Here is a 24697-nt window from a genome sequence, read left to right as displayed (position 1 = left end):
AGATCAAGGCGCCAGCAGATCCAGTGTCTGTTGAGGGCCTTTTTCTGGTTTGTAGACAGCCGTCTTCTCACTGTGTCCTCACATGGTGGAAAAGGCAAGGGAGCTCTGTGGGGTCTCTTTTATAAGGGCACTAATCCCATTCATGAGGGCTCCTCCCTTATGACCTAATCACCTCCCCAAAACTCCACCTGTTAATACCATCACATTGGGGATTAGGTTTCAACATATGAATTTGGGGGGTGATGAAAGCATTCTGTCTATAGCAAATAAGTCAACTCTTTAATCCTCTTGATAACCCTAGGGGAATTATTATTTCCATTTTATGAATTAAAGATGTTCAAGGAGATCAAGGGATTTATCTAAGCCAGAGTTTCTTAACTTCGGCACTATTTGACATTTTAGGTAGGATAATTCTTTCTTGTGGGGGCTGACTTATGTCCTGTAAGATGTTTAGCAGCATCCCTGACCTCTGACCACTAGATACCAGTAGCACCCCAACTCCCCCCATCCCAGTTGCAACAACCAAAAATGTCTCCAGACATTGTCCAATGTCCTCTGGAGGCAGAATCGACCCCAGGTGGGAACCACAGTGATCTAAGGTCGCAAAGCAAGTGATGGAGCTAGGACTTGAACCCTGAACCCATGTGTTCAGCTACCAGTCACACTTCCAATGCCCTGGGATGGATTCTTTTGCTCTTGGTGATGGTTTCAGCTGCAGAAACTTTTAATCCCTTCAGTTGTCTCCACGACACTCCAAGGCTCCTGCGGGGAGACTGACCTATCAAGCAAGGGCTTCTTTAAAAATGAAGTCAGATCCTGTCCTGACTCTCCTCTGCTCAAACACTCCCCTGGCTCCACTCCCATCTGGCTCAGAGGAGAAGCTAAAGTCCTCACTGTGAGCCCCTAGACCTCTGTGTGATCCACACCACTTCCTGCCACCTCACCCCTGCCACTTCTCCCACCTCTCCTCCTCCTTCATGCCCCTCCAGCCCCACTGATCTCCTTCCTGCTTCCCAACACACCAGACACACTCTCACCTCAGGGCCTTTGCACTTGCTGTTCCTGTTGCCCCCACCCTTCTTCCCACAGCTCTTCAGATGATTGGCTCCTTTGTATCCTTGAGGTCTCAGCTCAAGTGCCATCAGCTCATATGTCTTCTCTGTTGACATGATCACAATAGTCCACCTGCTCCTCCTCCCCACGCTGCAGCCACTTTCCATCACATTGCCCAGTTTCGTTTCCTCTGTCACTTTCATCACAACTTGAAGTTTTCTTTATTTGGTTATTGTCTGTCTCCCTTTCTAGAATATAACTTTCATGGGAGCAAGGACACTGTCCTATATTATTCACTGTGTACCCCAAGCTCATAGTCAATTGTACACAGTAGGTGCTCAATAAATGCTTTTTGAATGTATGGCAGACTGGGGTCACCCATCCCATTGCTGATTCATTACCACTCAGAGCTAGTCTTTCCCAAACATCCCTTTGACAATGACAGCTCAGGTTAGCCTAGGCTTGAGTTACGGGTTGTCAAGCAGCCTTGCAGCTAACTCCCTGCCCACGGGCCTGAAGCCCTCTCCAAAAAGGGATGGGTGGGACAGGAGGATGGAATTTTGAGTATCTTTTTTCTTTTGGATGCAATGACTAGTATAGGCCAGGACCTGAGGAAGCACTCTTGATAGGCTGCACAAGAATGGGACACTCCTGTCCCATTTACTACATCACACTAAAGACATCGTGTTCTTTCCTCCTAGCTGCTGTGCGGAAAAACGGCCTGCATACTGTGCCCACGGAGATGCAATTTATTGCCGACACAGAAGAGTGAGTTCCTGGTGAAATTCACAGAGGAGCCAGTGCTTGATCCAAGGAGATGATGAACAAGAATTCAATGCTCCAAGCAATCCTCCGCCTACCCCCCAGTTTTTCTCCAAATGACCTAATGCCCAAGTTTCCACCATTTATAGCTTTGGCTCCAGCCTCCTTGAAAAAAGCAGATGTGGGAAGGGCAGGGGAGCACATTAAATCCCTAAAGGTCTGCTGAGGTGCAGGGTCTGGAAGGAGGGACCAGAAGAACAGGAGGCACAAGCCACACGACAGTAGTGGAGGAGAGGGTGTACCAGGCCAAGCAGCTCCAAAGACAAAAATGTCCTGAGACACCCTTCGCACTTGTGTGACTTAGGAAGTATCTTGACATTGACAGCACATTTAGTCTTTGGTGTCTTTTGTATATGGCAGCGTGGATAAGATCTGGGTGCTTCGAACCATGCAGACCTGGCTTTGAAGCCTGGCTTTGCCGCTTACCGGCTCTGTGATTTGGACAAGTCACTTAACCTCTCTGAACCTCAGTTAGTTTCACTTACCAACTGGACACGATATCAGAACCCACCTTATAGGGCTGTTTTGATATTAAATGAGAACATGTAGCTAAAGCAGGTTTCTGGGCCTTCCGTGCACAGATGGTAACGCTTGTTACTAATGGCACTGTTATCTCGATTTAATGGTGATGAAACAGCAGGAAATAAAGTGACTTGCTCAAGGCATTGCTGGGCATCAGTCAGGTCTGTTTCATTCACTCAACAAATATTTATAGAGAGCTTATGATGAGCCAGGTACTGTCAGGGATACAGCAACAAACAGAAAAAAAACCCTGCTCTTGCGGAGAAACAAATGCACAAGTAAAATCCATAGTGTGTCAGAAGGTTGGTGAGTGCTATGCAGGAGAACAAAGCAGGAAAGCAGGCTAGGGATGGGGTTGGGGGAAAGGGCAGTTTTTAAATGGGTGGTCAGGGAAGGCCTCACTAAGAAGGTCATTCTTGAGCAAATGGCTGTGGGAGGTGAAGGATCTGTGGGAAGAGGGTTCTCAGCAGAAGGACCAGCAGGTGCAAAAGTCCTGAGAGTTCAAAGCAGCCAGGAAGCCAGCGTGGCTGGAGGTGGGGGTCAGAGAGGTTGCTTGTGTGGCAGGAAGACAATGGTAGAGGGACAGAGCATGGGGGACCTCATCGGCCATTGATGTGGCTTTGACTTTGAATGAGATGGGAGCTGGTGGAGGGTTCTAGCAGAGGAGGGACATGATTTTACATGAGTTTCTCTTATCCCATGGCCTGCGCTCCTTCCTGGCACCTTGTCTGGGGGCTTTGAGTCCAGCTTTGAGATATGGGTTCTATAGTTGGCCCAGCTACTCACTACCATGCAACCTGGGAACCACCTGCCCATGCAGAGCTTGTGCTGAGTCTTTTGGGAAAGAGCTCATCCCCACTCTCTGGAACTCCATGTCCACTGGATGCAGTACCCAGCCCCACTCCGGGCCTCCGTTTCCCATCCAAACGAGGAGGGGAGTGAATGAGACGAGCCTGAGGGCCCTTTCCCTCTCTCATTCTCCTGTGAGGCTCAGTCTGGTTGGGGCCCCAGGTCTGAGGGAGGCCACAGGTTCCTGACCAGGCCTCTCACCCTGAAAAGTCAGGCCAAGGCATCTGTCTCCAGCCGCTTCCAGCCGTTGTCTTCCTTTCAGACCCAGATCGCATCCCCACTGCCCTCTGGAGAAGGGGCCCCTCATGTTAGTAATTAAGGCCTGAAGATATTTGAACTATCTTTCATTCTTTCAAAGAAATTGATTTGTTACGCAGGGACAATTCTTAGTTTTATTCACTTATGAACATTTTATAATTGCACAAGTAAAAAGAAAAAAACTCTTAAACAAAAAGAAAAATGTACTCAGTATCTCACTCCCAAAGATAGAACAGTTAAGTAAATACGATTCTAGACTGTTTCTTGATATCTCTCTATATACATAAGTGCATTTCTTTATTTAAAAAAATTGATCACGCTATATATGCCACTTTATAATGCATCGTCTCACTTAATGGAGTGTAGTGGACATCTTTTCACCTCAATAAATTTGTGTCAACATCATTATCTTTTAATCATATAATTAACAATTCTTAATTTTATTTTTTCCCCAAACTCCTCAACTGTACCAGGAAAATAACCCAGATAGTACAAATAAAAAGAGGGAAAAAATCCATAATTCCGTCCCCAAGAAAGGCACCAAAACAACTTTGGGTATACCATTCTAGACCTTTCTTAATATTCATATATTCATGAAATATGTGCATATTTTTAAAATAAAAAAACTAAGTAGTGCTGTTACCTACCTTTTCACTTTATATAATGGACATCTTTCATTTTAGTAAACACCCATCTAAATCACCATTTTTAATAGCTGCATTGGTATTCCATCCAGAAAGAGGATCATCTTTTTTAGCCAATCCCTTTTTGATGGATATTTAGGTTGTTTTCCATTTAAATTATATTTAATACCAATTATTACTTTAGGACAACTTCTTAGAGTAGAACACTTAAGCTGAAGGGTTGCACATTTTTAGAGGTTTTTGGAGCCTGTGCCAATTGCCTTCTAGAAAGTTCACTTAGCTCTCCCGTCCTGGGCAGTGTGTTTCCCCATAAGGCCAGGAATTCTGAGTGTCTTCTGAATGGCTTCTCTTTGGGTTTGTTTAAAGCAAAGACTGTCCTGAGGAGGCGGAGGCTCCAGTGGATCTCCAGGCTAACTCCAAGAAGGAGGAGGAATATCGCAGGAACATCTGGAAGGGCTTCCTCATCTCCATCCCCTACTCGGCCAGCATCGGGGGCACCGCCACCCTCACGGGCACGGCCCCCAACCTCATCCTGCTTGGCCAGCTCAAGAGGTAAAAACCAGTGCCCCCCCCCTCCCCAGCACTGGGGTTTCTGCTCCTCCTCCTTCATCCAACATTCAGGGGTGTCTGTTGAATGTCTTCTATTGGCCAGGCTTTGGGGACCCAGCGATGCACAAACCCCAGCAAAGTCCTTACTCTGGAACACTTCCATTCTGGTGGGAGAGACAAGCAATACAGGAAAAAGCAAAAGAATATATAATATGTTGGTGTGACGAGTTATGAAATAAAGCAGGATAATGGAGTAGAGGTGACAGGAGTGATGCTGTTTTATGTCGGTTGGTCATGGATGTGTGATCTCTCTGATATGGTGACATTTGAGCAGAGACCTAGAAGTGAGGGGGTGAACTTTGTGGACACAGGAGGGAAGAGCATCCCAGACAGAGGGAATAGCTTGTACAAAGGTGGGACTGTCCTGGGGAACAGCACAAAGACCAGCCAGGCTGGGGTTCAGAAGGGGATAAGGTAAGAAGAGGCCAGACTAAGGCAACAACTGTAAGGACGCAGCTCTTCCTAAAAGTGAGATGGGGAGTCAGAGGAGAGCTGAGAGCCGAGGGGTGACACGATATGACACCTGCTTCTAAAACCAACCCCGGTGGGAGGTGTTGGTGTATGGCTGTGATGTACCGTGAGAAGCTTTGCAACCAGCCACACGGGCCAGCAGTGGAGTGGATTCTGCCAAGAAGTGAAACCTCCCCATCGCTGAAACTGTTCAAGCAGAGGCTGGGTGGCCATCCGTCAGGGCGTGAGAAGCAGAGAAGGATTCGACCAGATGGCTTGTCGTTGATTCCATTATTCCAAACCTCTGAGTCTGAAGATTTAAAAAATCCTTAGAATCCTTCAAGATTCTAAGTATTTTCAGATTCCAGGATTCTGAGAGGTGGGGTTTCTAAGACTTCATTGCAGTGGAGATGCATTTAATCTATGAATGTAAGCATTTGACAAACAAACAGCAACAAAATTATTTGGTATTCCACATGGCCACATGTGCTGGCTAGCTTCTTTATCTGGTATTCAACCAAAGAATCAAGGACTTACTGGGATGATGGAGGGAAAGCTGGTTGGGTTGGTCTTCCTGAGAGTGGGCTTGGTGTACATAAATCAGTACTATACGTGTGGGTAGTCAAAGTTATTTTCATGAGAAAACTTAAGTACGCCCATGTCTTACCTCGTGAACCAATTTTAAAACCTTAACCCTGCACCATATTCTCAGGTTCTCAAATCCTTTGATTTTAAGAGTATGATGAAAAACAGTGATTCTCAGCCATGGGTGCATTTTAGAGTCTCCAGGGAAGGTGAAAATAATATGCTTGGATCTCGGTTGCAGAGATTCTGATTCAGGAGGTATGGGATGGGGGCCAGGTATCAGTATTTCCCCAATTGATTTCAGCCCACTGCAAACCTTCGGTGTCTTTTTGTCTCCATTCTTTGAGCAAGACTTGGCTGTGAGACTGGAAAACCAGAAGCCGAGATGGTCCTGCTTCAGATGTAGGGGCGATCTGGGCTGACCCTTTAGTCTCCTCCATTATCAGGAAGTGCCAGCGAAGGGGCAGTTGACTGGGAGGACAAAGCAGAGTGTTGGGTATTAGTTCTTGCTGGAGCACATCCCCAGGGCTGAACAGGAAAGATGTGGGCTCTGGGGGCCTCAGGGGCTGGTTCTGAGTTGGGGGTTGGGGAGAATGAGAGGGCATTTGCTATCAGAGGGTTTTTAGGCTGCTTGTCTGCTCTGATGTGAGCAAGCCTTTGTTCCAACTTGAAAAGAAATTAGGGGGAAAATGCTGGAGCTGTAAGTAAAAGTATCAAACATGAAGGATTTTGAGTAAAGTGCATGCAAATTACATGCAAATCATATATAACATTTAATTGCACAAGCTAGGACCTTCTGGTCAGGAAGGAGGGTATTTGAAAGGAATATGGGGTTAACGTGGGGTTCTGAATCCCCATCGGGGAACCTGGGGAGACAGGGAAATGGCTGCCCTGAATGTTCTCCTTGGCCTTTGCTCCCCAAATACATTTTATTAGTTTATTCTGATCATGCACGATATAGACACATTATAGAACACTCAGAAAAAACAGGAAAAAAATTTGAACGACGTTCAATCCCACTGGTAATATTGAGCATACTTCCTTTAGTTTTCCTCTGTAAGTATATGTGCATCCATCGGCGTGGCTGACCCCGGCGGGCTCTCACCTCTCTCTTTTCTCCAGTTTCTTCCCACAGTGCGACGTGGTGAATTTCGGCTCCTGGTTCATCTTCGCCTTCCCTCTCATGCTGATGTTCCTGTTGGTGGGCTGGCTCTGGATCTCCTTCCTGTATGGAGGGATAACCCTGAGGTACCCTGGTGTTTCAGCTGAGCTTTGCGGCGGGATGAACCGTGCTCAGTAGCGTGTGGCCTTCCTAAGTCGTTACAGTTTCATGTCAGATGTGGTGCCTGTAGTCCTCCTCGCCTCCCAGGGATGTGGGGATTACAGGTGGTGTGGGAACTCGCCTGCTAAGCCCAGGCCCTCAGTGAATGTCGCTCACCATCAATAATTACTAATAGTGTTGTTACTTAAGTAAGGTACACACTCATATCAGAGGAGAAGATGTGTAGCGTTTCCCATTTCAAGGGGCCTCAGTACAGGAGAGAGTCTGGGGGGTCATGAGGACAAGGTATCAAATAACATTGACTCAGACAGTGAGAAAAATATTCCTTTATCGACTCATGTAGAATCGATCTGCTTATGTTGGGGAGAAAGTCTCAGTAGGGTGAGGAAAAACTTTAACTCTCTAACCTTTCCAAATTAGCCTTTTAAAAAAGAAAGAGCCGGGCTTCCCTGGTGGCGCAGTGGTTGAGAGTCTGCCTGCCAATGCAGGGGACACGGGTTCGAGCCCTGGTCTGGGAAGATCCCACATGCCACGGAGCAACTGGGCCCGTGAGCCACAATTACTGAGCCTGCGCGTCTGGAGCCTGTGCTCCGCAACAAGAGAGGCCGCGATGGTGAGAGGCCCGCGCACCGCGATGAAGAGTGGTCCCCACTTGCCACAACTAGAGAAAGCCCTCGCACAGAAATGAAGACGCAACACAGTCATACATAAATAAATAAATAAATGAACGTGAATTTCTAAAAAAAAAAAAAAAAAAAAAAAAAACAACACAGTATTTTAAAAAAAAAAAAAAAAAAGAAAGAGCCAACCTCAGGCCCAGAGACTAGAGCCAGCAGTGGTATCTAGCCACTTTGCTTTGCTTTCATGTCTTTATTTTCGTGGGTACTTTCTATGTATGACAAGTGATTCTTGTTTTCTACGTATGGGAGCGATAGAAAGTTTTCCATTTAAATACATTTCTTTAATTAAAATGCTGAGTCTAGTTGGAGGAAAATATTAAGGAAACGTGAGCCCCGTAGTATGTGGCTATAGGAACATTTGTGAAAGTAGGTTATGAATGCCTGGAGTTTGGGGAATACTAAAATAGGAGCTGCAGCTCAGGGCTGGGGTAGCAGGCATGTCATAAAGTCATTCTCTGACTCAGTCCCCTCACCTCTCTGGGCCTTAATTTTTCTCATCTGTAAAATGGGACCAGTAAGAGCTACTCTGGATCAAAGAGATGTGAAAACACCTTGAGAATAGAAAGGCTCTGATCGTGGTGTTCCTTGATCCCTCAGAGCAGAAACTCAGGGTTCAAAGCCCAGCTTAGCCGAGAGAAGCAAGCCCAGACATTGGGCTCAGATAAACCAGAGTTCACATCATGGTTCTGCATGACCTTGAGCAACTCTGTCACCTCCCTGAGCCTTTACTTCTTTAATTTCTTCACTTGTAGATGGGGGATAATAATGAGCTACAGCTAAAATAAAGTCTAAATGAGGGAGAGTGTGAAAACTGCCCAGTGCTGAGCCTGAAACAGAGCCCCTTTCTCCTGTCTGCCTGTTCCTTGGACATCTGCAATACTTGGTCTCGGAGGAGGCTGTGATGAAGAAAATGCAGGTGGAGGGAAGCCCAGTGAGAGAGGTGTTTCTGGGTGGGTAGCAGGAAAGGTTCCGGCCAATCCCATGACACCGCCTTCCCTCAGCAAGTATCCACCGAGCATCTGCTACGTGCCTGATGCTGTCACAGGTGCTGAGGATGCAGCCCCTGGGCAAGGCTGAAGCGTTCCTGCCCTTGGGGAGCTTGCAGTCTAGGTCGGGGGAGACAGACAGTGAACAGCTAATCAAGGCAGAAATACCAGTCATGATTAGTGCTGGGAGGGAAATGGATGGTGAGATCTGAGGGTGCACGCTAGAGGGCTCTCACCTTACTGGGAGGGCAGGAGAGCTTCCTTGGGAAAGTGCGTTTTGAGCAGGAATAGGAAGAGTGAATAGATTAACTCAGTAAAGGGAGAGAAGGAGATAGGGGTGATGAAGAGCATTCCGGGCAGATAGAACAATGAGTGCAAAGGCCCCCAGGCCAGAGGTAGCAAGGGGTCTTCTGGAAATGAAAAAAGTTAAAGGGACTGAGTTCAGGGTGTGAGGGAGATTTGTGGGCGATGAGGCAAAATGACCAACTGGGCATGATTTTACCTCCCCCCACCTCACCCCGACCCAGGGACTTTTGGCAACATCTGGAGACATTTTGGTTGTCACAGCCGAGGAAGTACTACTGGGGTCCATGCGGTAGAGGCCAGAGATGCTGCGAAACATTCTACAATATACAAGTCAATGCCCTATACCAAAGAATTATCCCACCCCACAACAAAGAATGATCCTGCCCCAATATTGTCAAGAGCTCCAAGACTGAGAAACCCTGGGTTAGATCACTGAGGGCCTTGTGGGACATGGATCTTCATAAAAAAGAACCGTTGTGAGTTTTTTAAAAAGCATTTATTTGTTTAATTTGGATAAGCAACATATACACACAGTTCAAAAATCAAAAACAATACAAAGAGGTATGCAGTGAGAATTCTTCCCAACCATGCCTTCGATTACCCAGTCACCCAATACATCCCCCCCAAACAGGTATCCACTTTTATTGGTTTCTCGGGTAATCTTTCAGAGTTTCCATAAGCAAATACAAGCAGATACTGTATGTTTTCTGGTGACTGGTCTCCCTGACAGATACCATTTTGTATAGTAACAGGTATTTTTGTAAGGTAGATTTCCATAGGAGGGATTTCTTTTCTTTTTATTTTTTTAAATTAATTTATTTATTTTTGGCTGCATTGGGTCTTTGTTGCTGCGCGCGGGCTTTTCTCTAGTTGCGTCGACCAGGGGCTACTCTTCGTTGCAGTGCGCTGGCTTCTCATTGGGGTGGCTTCTCTTGCTGCGCAGCACGGGCTCTAGGCGCGTGGGCTCAGTAGTTGTGGCTCACCGGCTCTAGAGCGCAGGCTCAGTAGTTGTGGCGCACGGGCTTAGCTGCTCCGCGGCTTGTGGGATCTTCCCGGACCAGGGCTCAAACCCGTGTCCCCTGCATTGGCAGGCGGATTCTCAACCACTGCGCCACCAGGGAAGCCCCATAGGAGGGATTTCTGGGTCAGAGAATAAACACTTTATTTTAATAGATACTGTCGAGTCGTTCTCCATAGGAATTGCACTAATTTGTTCCCCCATTTATAATGTATGAGAGTGTCTGTTTCCATGCAGCAAAGTGGATTTTTGCCAATCTGATAAGAGAAAAATAATTTGCATTTATTTTAGAAGTAATTTTGAGAAACTTTTCATATTGAGGAGCAATATGAAAACTTTTCATATATTCATGGGTGACCCTGGTATTTCCTTTCCTGTGAATTGTTAAACTGTGTGTTTATATCCTTTGTACATTTAAAAAATTGATTGTTGGTCTTGGTTTTATTGATTTTGAGTACTCTTTCTATATTAAAAGATTAGTGCTTATTTTGAGTATGAGTTGCAAATATTTTTTCCTGATTTTTTACTTTCCTTATAGTGCTTTCTTTCATGCAGAATTTTTTAGAAACATTTTATGTAGATGAATTTATCAATCTTTTCTTATGTGGCTTCTGAATTTTCAATTACAGTTAGAAAGGTCTTCCCATTATAGGAGTTATAAAAGAATAATTCCATGTTTTCTTCTAGTATTTTAATATTTTTTATGTTTAAATTTTTTATCTATTTGGAGCTTATCCTTAGGGTGCAGTGTAAGGACCCAACCTTGGGGTACAGGTTTGGATCCAACTTTTTTTTTGTTCCAGTTGGCCATCCAGTTGTCCTGATACCATTTACTGACACACAGACGTTTTTAATTTTAATGAAGTCAATTTATTTTTGGTTGCTTGTGCTTTTCGTATCATGTCTAAGAAATATTTGCCTAATCTGAAGCCATGAAAATTTACCCTTATGTTTTCTTCGAAAAAATGTTACAGGTCTAGCTCTTCTTCTATTTAGGTCTTTGATCCATTTTGAGTTAAATTTTGTATGTGGTATGAGGTAGGGGTCCATGTTCATCCTCTTGCATGTGGCTATCCAGTTGTCTTAGCACCATTTGATGAAAGACTATTCTTTCCCCATTGAATGGTGTTGGTACCCTTATCAAAAATCAATTGACCATAGAAATGTGGGTTTATTTCTGGACTCTCAATTCGATTCCATTGATCTGTATGTCTAACATCAATGACTGAATAGGTCATCTTTTCTACACCAAGCTAGGATACCAACTTTATCATAGATTAAATCCCCATTTATGGTTTTGTCTATTTCTGGACTTTCTATTTTATTTCCTTGGTTTGTCTGTTTATTCATGAGTCTGTTTGACCCCCTAGAGGATTTTAAACCTGGGAGCCATATGATCAGATTCACATTTTTAAAAGACTATCCAGGCTATAAGTGGGCAGAACAGATTTTAGAAAGGGAACATAGAGGCAGGCAGACCACTCAGCAGGCTGTTGCAGAGTCTCCAAAACAGAGATAGTGAGACCTGGCCAGATGGTGGTGGGGTAGGTGAGACGTTAGTTAGACTGCAGTGGCCACTCCTAACCTCCCCACTTTCTGTTTCAGGGGCTGGAGGAAGAAGAAATCTGAGATCAGAAGTGATGCAGAAAATAGGGCTCGAGCCATGATTCAGGAGGAATTCCAGAACCTGGGGCCCATCAAGTACGTGGCACAGAGGTCCTCAGGGTGGGGAGAGAGCCAGGTACTAGACTTTCAGGAGAGCTACCTCTTGGCTTAATCCCTGACCCCCTTGGAGACTGAGTCCCAAGGGGATTTCAGGACCAGTGGCCTGGGAGCCTAGAGATGGAGGGTAGGGAGATGACTTACACAGTCAGCTCTTGCCCTGTCACTGGGGTAGATACCCTGAGGACCAGTAAGCCTCTCAGGTTGAACTTGGAGGGGGAACCTGTCACCTTCCCGCCTAATGCACACTTTCCTTCCTGGTTCATGGAATACCCGATGCTGCCTTGGGTGGCTTCCAGAACCTTGTTTAGTGCGTATTTCTCACATAGTGAAAATAACTAAGAGTTAGCAGGCCTTCACACAAGGTCTGACTCTGCCACTAATTTCTTGTGTAGCCTTGGGCAAGGCACTAACCCTCTCTGGGCCCTGCTCCCTGATCTGTGAAATGGGCACATTGGGTAGATATTTGCTCTAACATTCAGGGATTCTCTCTTTCTCCCTCTGTCTACCCCTCTCTCCATGTCTGTCCCTCTCTGTCTGTCCCCCTCTGTATGTATGACTGTTCCTCTCTCTTTGCCTAACTCTCTGTTTCTGTCAGTTTCCTTTCTCTCTGCTTTTCTGACTCTGTCTCTGTTTCACTTTCTTTTCCTCTCTGGATTGTCCCTAGGACTCTGGGAAATTCCCAGTGGGAAGGATATGAATGGTTTGTGGGGAGGGGTGCCTGATGCTCACGAAGGATCCTAGGGCAGCATGGGAGCCCCAGGAAAGGAGTCACTTACACCTGGGACACCACTCCCCACACTCTCGGGACCACCTGGGGAGTGAACTACTTCCAGCTTTCAGAGGTAGGGCCTGGCCCAGTCACACCCAGTGGGCCCCTGCCCGAGGACTTCCTGTGCTGTGGTCCGGCCACAGCCCACGGTCACCATGGTGTCTGCATCTCTGTGCCACAGGTTTGCTGAACAGGCCGTGTTCATCCTTTTCTGCATATTCGCCATCCTCCTCTTCTCCCGGGACCCGAAGTTCATCCCTGGCTGGGCCAGCCTCTTCACCCCTGGGTGAGACTCTGGGGACCCATGGGATGGAGTTCAACAGGGAAGACTCGGGGCTGGGCCGCTGGAGCTGAGGAGGCAGTGCAGCTGGGGAGAACTGGGCTAGGTTTCCACCTTTCATCCCGTGTGATTATTAACAGTTCCTTCTTTTGCCCTCAAAAGAGTTTAGGTTTGGATGATAAAACATTTAGGGTCTCATGTGTTACGAGCTTTGCGTTTGGAATCAGACAGAACTGGGTTTGAATGCCAGCTCCGCCACTTACAAACTGTGCAACCCTGAGCACATCATTCATTCATTCATTCACTCAAACAACTTTTATTGAGCACCTATTTTGTGTTAAACATTACGCCAGAGCTGGGGACAGAGATAAAAACAAATAGACAACAAAATAACTGCAAATTGTAATGAGTGCTATGAAAGGAGGAGTGAGAGGGTTATATTATAAAAGAATGGAGTGGGGGGCATTGACTTTGGATAGTTCTGGAAAGAACCAAAATTTAGGAAGAGTAAAAATTAAAGACACACTGGGAATATCTACTAAAAGCTTGAGGTGGAAATCAACATTTGAAGAACTGAAAGAAGCCCAGTGTAACCAGGGCCTGGTGGGAGGGAGGAAAATTGGCAGACATGTGACTGGAAGGGCAGGTGAGGACCAGACCATGAAGGGTCTTGTTGGACATGCTAAGAGTTTTGGTCTTGTTTTTTTTTTTTTTTTTTTATGGGAGATCAGTAGCAAGCTATTGAAGGGTTTTAAGGCACTTAACCTCTCTGTGCTTCAGCGTTCTCATCTGTAAAATGGCGTTGTAAATAGTCCAATTTTCATTGAATTGTTCTAAGGAGCAGTGAGTTAATACATGTCAAGTGATTAGAAGGGCACCTAGAAAGAGCTCAATCAAATGTTAGCTGTATTTATTAGGGAATGGATAGTGGGGGCAAAATATAGGTGGGGAGAACAGTTAGGAGTTATACCACCACCTAGATGATCCCAGCGGTCGTCAAACCAAGGCTCATGGACCAAATCTGGTCCACCGCTTGTTTTTGAATTTTTTTAAATGTTTTTAAGTGGCTAGGGGAAAATCAAAAGACAAATAACATTTTGTGGCACATGAACATTATATGAAATTCAAATTTCAGTATCTACAAATAAAGTTTTATTGGAACACAGCCACACCTATTCATTTACGTATTGTCTGTGGCTGTTTTCGTATTGTGTGCCCTTTATAGGAGATGTTTACTGAACCCTGGTTGAGGACGAAGGCTTCGATGGCTTGAATGAAAGTGGTGGCAATGGAGATGGAGCGGACAAGATATATTTCAAAGTTGGAAATGATAGGACTTGCTACTGGGTGGGATTTGGGGGCATGAGGGAAAGGAGTACGTGCATAGGTGGGTAGTTGGAGAATAACATTTCTTTAGGGGGTTGGGGGTGGCTTATCAACAATTCCATTTTGGAGTTGTTTTAGACGTGTCAAGTCTAGAATGCCTTTCAAATACTGCAAAGGGTAGTTGGATGCGCAAGCCTGAAGCTCAGAGGAGTCAGGTTGCAGGTATAAATCTGGGGGTCACCATATAAATTTCCAATTTAAATCCCTAGGAATTGATGGGTTCAGCCAGGGAAAGCATATAGAAGCGTAGAGAAGACTCTGAGGAACCCCAACATTTAGGAGCTGGGTAGAGAATGATCCCATTAGAGAAAATGGAGAAGAAGCAGTCAGCGAGGTAGGGGGAAACACTGGAGCAACGGACTAGCGCAGGCCAAGAGAGGGGAGTGTTTAAGGAAAGAGTGAGTGGGCAAATGTGTCAAATTCTGGTGTGAGTTAGAACACGATTAGATGGAAGATATGTCCTCTGGATTTGGCGAGCTCTGATGATTTTGATCAGCACCATCCAATAGAGATGTAATGTGAACCACAAATGTAACTTAAAATTTTTTAGTAGTCACATAAAAAAGTAAAAAAAAAAAAACAATGAAATTAATTTGAATAATGTATTTTATTTAACACTATATCATTTCAATATGTAATCCATATAATAAATTATTGTTGAGCTAGTTTACATTCTTTTTTCCACACTAAATCTTCAAAATCTGATGTGTGTTTTACACTTGCCACATTTAGTCTTGTCACATTTCAAGTGTCCGCTAGACACATGTGGCTCATGGCGACCATACTGGATAGAGCAGCCCTACACACTTCACCCTCTGAGCCTCAGACTCCCCCCACCCCTGGTAAAATGGGGGATATACGTTCCAATTTCATGAGGGTTCTTATGAGGAAGAAACAACATAATATCATGGAGCCAAAGGAAGTGGTTCTTATTACCATTCTTTTATTTTTCCAAAATGTAGGTACTTTGGGTTTGTTTTCAAATGAAAGCTGGTGTTATAAACATTCCAACAATAGTTAAAATCACTTAGAACCTCAGTCTCCAGTTCTGATGTACGTCTTTTTTCTGACTTAAAAAATACCTGTCTGGGAACTGTTCTACATCTTGATCGCATTGGTGGTTACAGGACCATATACATTAGGCAAAACTCATTGAACTATATCCTTAAAATGGGTGCATTTTATGGCATGTTAATTATACCTCAATTCAACTAATTTTAAAACACATGCAAACTCACTAAAAAGAAGCCTAGCAAACACAAGAATTTTTTAAACAGAAATGTGATTACAGTAAACGTAGTATTTGTTGTTTTTTTAACTTTTTATTGTATATTGGAGTAGAGTTGATTAACGATGTTGTGATAGTTTCAGGTGTACAGCAAAGTGATTCAGTTATACATATACATGAAACGTAGTATTTGTGATCTGCTTTTTTCTTTGTTGTTTAGTTACAAAATTATGCTCGTTATAAAAAACTCAAACAATGCTAAATTGAAAAAGTAAAAGTTAGTTTTCCTTCATTCCCCAGAGATTATCACAATTAACAGTTTGGTGTATAACATTTCAGATACACACACACAACCCATATTAATACATACACACATACATATATGTTTACATATAACAAAAAATTGGAAAATACAATAATACGCTCATAGACAACTTGCTATTTCTGACCTACTTCATTCTTTTTAAACAGTGCATTGTAGTCTATAGAATGGGCACATCTTAATTTATTTAACCAATTCCTTTTTGGATCGTGTCCAATACTGCAAATAAAAACTTGCTTTTTGTTTTTTTAATTTACAAGGTAACTTGGTTGTATTTCCATGTCAAATGTAACAATTGATATTATCTTTTATCCTTTTTTTGAACAGCTGAGGGGTATTTCATTATATATATTGTAATACACAATGTATTTATACATGTGCCTACTAAAAATCCTCCATTTTTTCTAATCTTATCAATAATGAACATCCCGCCTGGTACATAATCTGTGTACAAGAGCCCAATTATTTCCTGAGGATAAATTCCTAGAGGTACAACAACTGGATTAAGGGGTATTCACATGTAAAGTTTTGAAATGTATTGCCAGCATGTGTTTCTCAACATCCTCATTAGATATTATCACCCTTTTCACGTTTTGCCTGTCTGTTAGCATGTGTTTTGATCTGTATTTCTCTATTACAGTGATATTGACCATCTTTTCCAGTTTCTTGGCTGTTTGAATACTCTTATTCCCAAATATGTGGGCTGAAAGCCCTTTTGTTGGCACTTGGCTCTGTGCTTCATTGAACTTGGAGCCAGATGTATCTGAGTTCAAGGCCATCTCCTCTACAGACTATGGTCTGGCCCTGAGCAAGTTGCTATTGCTCTTGGAGCCTCAGATTCCTCATCTGAAATGGAAGATGCCTGCCCTCAAGGGCTGTTTCTGAGACTTCCGTGGGCTTCATGTCTCCATAGGACATGTTGTGGATCCTTGCAAGGTGGTAGTGAGGTTTTGAGGGGCTATGAGGTGGGCTCCATCTGGGCTCTGCTGGTGTGAATGGGCTGCATCTCTATGTACTAAGCTGCCCATCCCAGGAGGAATGCAAGCAGGAGCTGAACAAATACATACAGGGCTGTTACAGGAGCCCCGGTGATGGTGATGCATGGGGGTACCATAGACCCCAACCTTCTGTGGCTCTCAGATTCTCCCCTCTTTGATCAAGTCCCTCTTCCTAGGGTCCTTGAAATGGGAGGATAAACATTTGTTTGGCTCAAGCAGAGTCTAAATGCCCCGGGGAGCAGTGGATAAAGAGCTTCTGCATCCGTGGGTGGTTGCATCCCTGCTGATTGCAGTGCAGAACAGAATCCGGTGGCCTCCAACAATGTCGCCTTCCCTGTGGGCCTAATTCCCTTCGACAAATCCTCATTTGCAAATCTGCCAAACCTTGGCCTGCTGAGATGCCCAGGGTCACATGCTTTGGGGCCTTGTCATTGTAGGTTTATTTCTGATGCTGTCACTGGCGTGTCCATTGTCACCATCTTGTTCTTCTTCCCGTCCCAAAAGCCATCTCTCAAGTGGTGGTTTGACTTTAAAGGTAAGGTGGGCAAGGCTGGGGTGTCGGTGGCCTGGAGCGTGGTAATCAGTGGCCTGAAGGCAGGGCCCTCCTGGGACTGACAGCCCTATCGTACTAATCACGTGGTGCTGCTTCTTCCCTTTCCCTGTCTGAGCATTTACCATGTCTGGGTACTCAGTGCTGCCAGAGGTGACAGTCCAGGGCAGGGATTAGCAATTATAGTCCATGGGCCAAATCCAGCTGGCTGGCTGTTTTTATACAGCCTGTGAGCTGAGAATAATGGCTTCCACATTCTTAAAATGGTTGAAAAGAATCAAAAGAAAAATATTTCATGACTGGTGAACATGGCATGAAATTCAAATTTGTGTCCACAAATAAAATGTTTTTAATTTCTTCAATAAAAGGTTTGCGGACATCTATTAATATTTTCTTTAGTCATATAAGTACCTATACAATAGCCTCGACTTTGCCCAGAAAAACTCTGGGCCCAAAGCAGGAGTTGCGAGTCAGTTGCCCAAGGGCCCAGAGATGAAAACCGCAAGCTGGGTTTAAACAGATAGCAAGTGGTGGGGGAACTGAGGCAAAACTGGCTATAGGCATTCAGATTCAGCCTCAGGGAATCACTGAGCCCTCCACACCAAACTGCCTGTAGGCTGGCCTTCAGATCACCGATCTGTGACCCCACCGGAATTCCAGCCGGTGTCTGCAGAGGAAGGTGCCAACACCTGCCACCTGTGACAGAGGCTGTGACTGGCCCATCTCCATCTGGGGCAGTGGGATGAGCTCTGGACCAGGAGTCAGGAACTAGGGGGTCGTGACCCAACTATCTTCTATTGTTGGAAAAAAATAGCATATTACACAGGACAGCTCCAGTTTTCAGGAGGAGTGGGGTTTTGTGTGTGTGCAGTACGGCATACGGACCAGTAGGGAGCCGATTTCCCAGGGGCGCACAGACAGTTACTGTAGCAGAGCTGGACCTCGAGGAGCCTAGCCCTGGGTCCGAGGGGGCTTAGGCTGTGGCCCCTGAGGCTCTGCCACTGAATGGGGTTCAGTTATTCTCTTCCTCTCTGCTTCTCTGTCTTGCGGCCAGCCGGCATTCCTCACCATCCACTCTCGGTATCGTTTCTTGGTCTGTTCAGAGTTTCTACTGCTTCTGAGTTTTGGCATCTTGGTGGCTTCTGCTTCAGCCTAGTTGCCGCTTCACTGTAACTTCTGTTCCCTGGTGGGGTGGCGCCCTCTCCTTCACAGTACCTAATCCCACCGCTCCTGCTACTTCCTGCCTCCTGTTTCTGTCTCTCGAAGCATCGAGTCCCACACACCTTCTGCTTCCTCGTAGCAGCTACTCTCTTAAAGGGTTTACTCCTTCTCCGGGTGTGTCTGCTCCCTCCGAGCCACTGCTTCCTCACGGTACATATTTCCTCATATGTTCTGCTTCCTCAGAACTCACCCCACTCACGGCCTCCATATCACCCGGCCCTCTCTCTCTGTCCGCTCTTGCATCTTCAGTTATCACTTCTCTTCACCGAGTTGTCTCTCTACTTCCTACTGATGCTTCTGAGAGTCAGAAACTGCTTGGTCCAGCTTGTTCTTATAAAAGCAGATCGCTTCCTACTGTGTCACCCCGCAGCCTCATAGTTTCCTGGCCAGCCTGTGGCCTGGCTGCTCTAGATCAGGTGCCCAGCCATGGTTCTGTCACCTGTGGGTGGGCTCATAAGGCCCAGAGCTTCCTCTCAGCTGGGACTGTGGGGAGGGCACTATGGCATAGATGTGCGGAATCCCAACTCTGTTACGAATTTGCTGGGTGACCTTGAGAAAGTTCCTATACCCTCTGGGCCTTGCTTTCCCAGTTAGGAAGTGAGTGGGGCCCTTAGTCACTTTTCACCCCTGGCTTTAGCAGTTCTCTAGGACATGTCCAAACTCAAACGCCACATAACATTTTTGTGTGCAGCTGATTGGATGCAGGAGAATGTGTTTGGTGAAACTTGGCCCTCCCTGTCCATCTCTCCTTTCACATTTTTGAAACAGAGGACAGTTTCTGTATTACAAGGAAAACAGCAGCAGAGGATGATCGTAATTGGCAAGACCTTCAGTGTCAGAGCCTGGTGGGATCTGTGGAAAACAGCCAAGCCAATGTCCAAATAAAGGGGGCAGCTGTTACTCAGTCTCCCCTGACTGTCACTATGTAGGAAAGCACGACTAGTTTTGCCAGATTTGCTGATTTTTTAAGAGAAGCAAAGAATCTGGAATTTTAGGAAATCTCCCTGATTTTAAACTTTGACAACTAACACTGGAAAACGAATACTACGTGGGCCCATCCAGTAGTGTTAAAACACATCTCTAGGTTGGATCTGGCCCATGGAGTGTAGCATCCTGCCTCAGCTGAGGGTTCTTTGAACTGGAGTTTTCAGTGTTGCCCAGTGGGTGGGGAGAGGGAATTCCATCTGCACTGCCCATCCTTCGGCAACCAGTGGGCCCGTGCAGACTTGGCTGAAATGATACTTTCTAGTACTCAACACCCATGTCTTACAGGCAGCCTTAGAGAGTGGTCAGTCAGTTTCCACGGAGAGAAAGTGACTTGATCAAGGTCACACAGCTAGGTATAAAGAGACAGGAGGTGGAACCCAGACATCCAAGCCAACCTTGATTTTCTTATCCTACCCACTGTCTTCCATTCTTCTATGGATCTGAGTTGCAGTTGCAACTCCCTTTATGGTCAGTCAGCAAGTATTGATGCTCTGCCCACTATGTGCCAGGCACTGTGCTTGTGGTTGAACAATAATGATGATGATGATGATGATGATGATGTTGATGATGAGGATGATGTTGATGATGAGGATGAGGATGTGGATGATGAGGATGATGTTGTTGATGGTGATGATGATGATGATGTGGATGATGATGTGGTTGGTGAGGAGGAGGAAGAGGAGGTGGAGGGTGTTGTTGATGAGGAGGAGGAGGATGTGGGGGATGATGATGATGATGATGTGGATGATGATGATGATGTGGATGATGTGGATGATGATGATGATGATGATGTGGATGATGAGGATGATGATGATGATGATGTGGATGGTGATGATGAGGATGAGGATGATGATGAGGAGGAGGAGGAGGATGTGGATGGTGATGATGATGAGGAGGAGGATGAGGAGGAGGAGGAGGAGGAGGAGGATGTTGATGATGATGAGGATGATGATGTGGATGGTGAGGAGGAGGAAGAGGAGGTGGAGGGTGTTGTTGATGAGGAGGAGGAGAATGATGTGGATGATGATGAGGAGGATGATGTGGATGATGATGAGGATGATGTTGATGATGATGATGATGAGGATGGTGATGTGGATGGCGAGGATGAGAAAGAGGAGGTGGAGGGTGTTGTTGATGATGAGGAGGATGTGGATGATGATGTGGATGATGATGATGATGTGGATGATGTGGATGATGATGATGATGATGATGTGGATGATGAGGATGTTGATGATGATGATGATGATGATGTGGATGGTGATGTGGATGGTGAGGAGGAGGAAGAGGAGGTGGAGGGTGTTGCTTGATGATGAGGAGGAGGAGGATGTGGATGATGATGATGATGATGATGTGGATGATGTGGATGATGATGATGATGATGATGTGGATGATGAGGATGATGTGGATGGTGATGAGGATGATGATGTGGATGGTGATGTGGATGGTGAGGAGGAGGAAGAGGAGGTGGAGGGTGTTGTTGATGAGGAGGAGGAGGATGACCACCATGTGGATGGTGACAGCTTCCATTTCCTCTTTGCCCAACAAGCTCTTCCTCCAGATATCTGCATGGCTCACTCCATCACTCTATTCAGACTCTGTCCTAATGTCACCTCCCCAGAGAAGCCTTCTCTGACTACACCATCTGTAAAAGCACCCCTCCTTTGTCACTCTGTCCCTTTCCTGTATTTTCTTTTTCTTCATAGCACATAAAATGTCCCAACATTATACGTTTATTGATTTATCACCTGCCTCACTTATTGGAATGTAAGTTTTCCAATGGGCAGGACTTTGTTTTCGCCACTCCCGTATCCCCAGTGTCTAGAAGAGTGCTCGACACATGGTAGGTCCCCAATATACACTTGTTAAATAAATGACCGAGGACTTGCTCTGGGCCACATCCTGTGCTGAGCCCTTTGCATATATGGGCCCGTGTCATCTTCCCAACTGGCCTCTGAGAAGGTACTGTTGCTCCCTTTTGCAGATGAGGACACTGAGCCTCAGAGAGGTGGAGCCACTAGCGCAAGTCACATAGCCGAATGGCAGAGCCAGGGTTGAATTCTAGTTCCACCTCAAAGCCTGTGCTTTCAGCTACTGCTCTAGAAGGCAGCTGGCATAACGTGGAAGTGAGAAATTTAGACAGAGGCTGCACTTATGAGAAACAGTGACAAGGGCATGGTTGGATGGGAAAATAATAAAGGCAATAACAGCTAACGTTAACGGTAATGACCATATGGTGAGCCGTCTTATAAGCGCTCACCACTTAACTCACTTAACCTGCATTATGTTAAACTCATCTCAGGGCCTTCTGCCTCCCCTGTCCGACCCTGTAAAGTGAGTCACTTTACTTTTTCAGACCTTGGCTGTCTCTTTAATGAAATGCTATTTTATCGCCTGAAGGCAGAGGGCTGGGCCTCCTGACATCTCCAGCTGCCTCTTCTAGTTCTGGGCTTAAATCATACATTGTGTTTGGCCCAAGAATCCCCTGGCGGTGTGTGACATCGGAACCCAAGGGCTGCAAATTATCTAGGAGGGCCTTTATTAAGTAGCTTTGATTGTCTTTATTATCCAATTATTAACTTTTGTTTTAGAAAACCACGGTGTAAAATTTTGAAAAACACTGAAAAGGGGAAACAAAATATCAATGGGTACTTAACCAGGAACTGTCCTGACAGAGGGCGAACTGCTGTGAATGGGCCAGACCCATCCTCCTCCAGAGAGGCCGCTGGCAGCCCACGGTGAAGAGTGCCAGTTCAAGAGTGCTTATTCGGCACCAGGCACTGGGCTGTGTGTGTTGAATATATTATTCGACAAGTACTTATGGAGTGACTTCCAGGTGTCAGGCAGGGACACTGGGATACGGCTGCAAACTAAACAGAAACGTCCCTCCACTCACAGCTCCCTCGTTGCTTCATCAGTGCCCACAAGAACCCCCAGGTACTATTATTGTGTCAGGTATTGGCTGAGGATATGGGGGCTTAGAGGCAAGGTCACGTTTCAAGGGCACACAGTGAGCCAGGGTCCAGGAGGATGCTCTCAATGCAGGGATGACAAACTATAGCCCGTGGGCCAAATCGGGCTGCCACCCACTCTGTAAATAGAATTTCATGGAAACACTGCCAGACCCACGTGTATCCGTTTTGTCTGTGGCGCTTTCATGCTACCGTGGCAGCCTTGCTGCATCAGAGGCCCACAAAGCCTAAATTAGTCACTCTCCAGCTCGCTACAGAAGACATTTGCCGACCCCTTATTCTAACTACTGCAGACATGGCTGCTTTTGAAGAAATACAAATCATCCTGTACTTCCATGGACCAAACATTCCCTTGGTTTCTATTCTCCTGCATTCCCTTCCTCTTTTTCCCCTCTCTGTACACCTTCAGTTACGAAGAGGGCCTTTTCTCTTGTAAATGAGGGTGAAAGTAGTACTTACCCAGAAGGGCTGTTACGAGATTTAAAGGATGTTCTGCGTGTGGACTGCCCAGTTCCAGAAGATTCTCAAGCTGCATTCTGAGTAGAGCAGATGTCCCAAATCAGACGCTGGAGCCAGATTGTGGCTTCCTGGAGACCCCTGAGTGTCCCCACCAAGATGGGGCTGCTGGGGCCGGTATCCCCTCCTCCGGCTGACTGTCCTGAATGTGTGTTTGGTCCCCTCCCTGCCCCGGGGGGAAGGGTGTCCCCTCCCAGGCTAAGTGCCTTCTCTCTGCCCAGCTCCCAACACAGAGACAGAGCCCTTGCTGACGTGGAAGAAGGCTCAGGACACGGTGCCCTGGAACATCATCCTTCTCCTGGGAGGGGGCTTCGCCATGGCCAAAGGCTGTGAGGTAAGAGCAGCAAGCGGGCTGCAGCCTGGGGAGGCGCGCGCCAGTCCCGGGGCAGCCGCAGAGGGCGCAGACTACACGGGCCCCGCGGGCACCACAGATTCCCCACCTGCCACATGGGGGTCATCAGAGTGGACACCTCACAGCTCCATACTGTGCCTGGCGCTGCCCAGAAAGAGAGGAAAAAGGTACGATGGAGAATCGCAAGGAGCTTGCAGTGAGCATTATACGAGTACTACTACTAATATCATGACTGGAGGGTCCTGTGAGAACAGAGGAGTAACACCCTAGCGGGCTCACCCTGTACCAGGCACTGTTCAACGTGCTTTACACATATCGCATTTAAACTTCCCAGCAAGCCTATGAGATAGATGCCATCGTTATCCCCATTCTACAGATTAGGAAACTGAGGCACAGGGAGGTAAAGTAACTTGCCTGAGGCCACACAGCTATGTACTCAGGATTAGAATCCAGGTAGTTTGGCTCTAGAGCCTATGCTCTTGACCCCTATGTTAGGTGTTGTGTTACTATTAATGTTATTCTAGAGGGCTCTGTGAGCACAGAGGCAGAGCCGGGACTAGACTGAGGCGAGTGAGGCACTGACAGAGCAGAATCTCCAGAGGCATGCGGTCTCAGCACAGCCAGCCCTGCTCAGAGGAAGTGCAGCTTCAGTGTCCAACATGTGTCGTAACATATTATCTCATTGAATCTTCACACTGGCTCTCAGGGTTAGGGAATATTTATTTTTTTTATTTTTTTAATTTTTGGCTGGGTTGGGTCTTTGTTGCTGCACATGGGCTTTCTCTAGTTGCCGTGAGCGGGGGCTACTCTTTGTTGCGGTGCGCGGGCTTCTCATCACGGTGGCTTCTCTTGTTGCGGAGCACGGGATCTAGGTGCGCGGGCTTCAGTAGTTGTGGCTCTTGGGCTCTAGAGTGCAGGCTCAGTAGTTGTGGCGCACAGGCTTAGTTGCTCTGCAGCATGTGGGATCTTCCCGGACCAGGGCTCGAACCCGTGTCCCCTGCACTGGCAGGCGGATTCTTAACCACTGTGCCACCAGGGAAGTCCCGGGAATATTTTTATACCCATTTTCCAGGTAGAAAAACCGAGGCCTGGAAAAATGAAGCAATTCTCTTAAGGTCATACAGTTGCCCTCTGCTTAAGGGGTGGGGTTCGAACTCCAGTCCGTCTGATTTCAGAGTCCAGCCTCCTAACGGCTCACTCTTGAGAACTTCCCAAGTGCCAGGCACCTCGGGAAGCACTTTGCAAATACTGACTCTGTTAATCTTCAAAGACACAGTTGAAGTAGATACTGTTGCTGTCCTCATTTCCAAGATGAGGAAATGGAGGCAAC

The 24697-nt window shown here is 46.1% G+C and overlaps 1 protein-coding gene across 6 annotated transcripts in view; it reads left to right on the top strand.

Annotated features, from left to right (window-relative positions):
* SLC13A3 (solute carrier family 13 member 3) overlaps window positions 1–24697 on the top strand; it is an 86538-nt gene that overhangs the window by 49042 nt on the left and 12799 nt on the right. For all 6 annotated transcript variants that reach the window (XM_007185354.2, XM_007185349.3, XM_007185350.2 and 3 more), the window contains 7 exons: window positions 1755–1821; window positions 4515–4700; window positions 6915–7040; window positions 11670–11765; window positions 12740–12844; window positions 17210–17307; window positions 23237–23349. In XM_007185354.2, the coding sequence (XP_007185416.2) occupies window positions 1755–1821; window positions 4515–4700; window positions 6915–7040; window positions 11670–11765; window positions 12740–12844; window positions 17210–17307; window positions 23237–23349 (791 nt within the window). The remainder of the gene's footprint in view (window positions 1–1754; window positions 1822–4514; window positions 4701–6914; window positions 7041–11669; window positions 11766–12739; window positions 12845–17209; window positions 17308–23236; window positions 23350–24697) is intronic.

The sequence above is a fragment of the Balaenoptera acutorostrata genome, chromosome 15 (assembly GCF_949987535.1).
Source record: "Balaenoptera acutorostrata chromosome 15, mBalAcu1.1, whole genome shotgun sequence".
NCBI lineage: Eukaryota > Metazoa > Chordata > Mammalia > Artiodactyla > Balaenopteridae > Balaenoptera > Balaenoptera acutorostrata.
The sequence above is the reverse complement of the archived record's forward strand: the minus strand, read 5'-3'. Positions and strand labels throughout refer to the sequence as shown.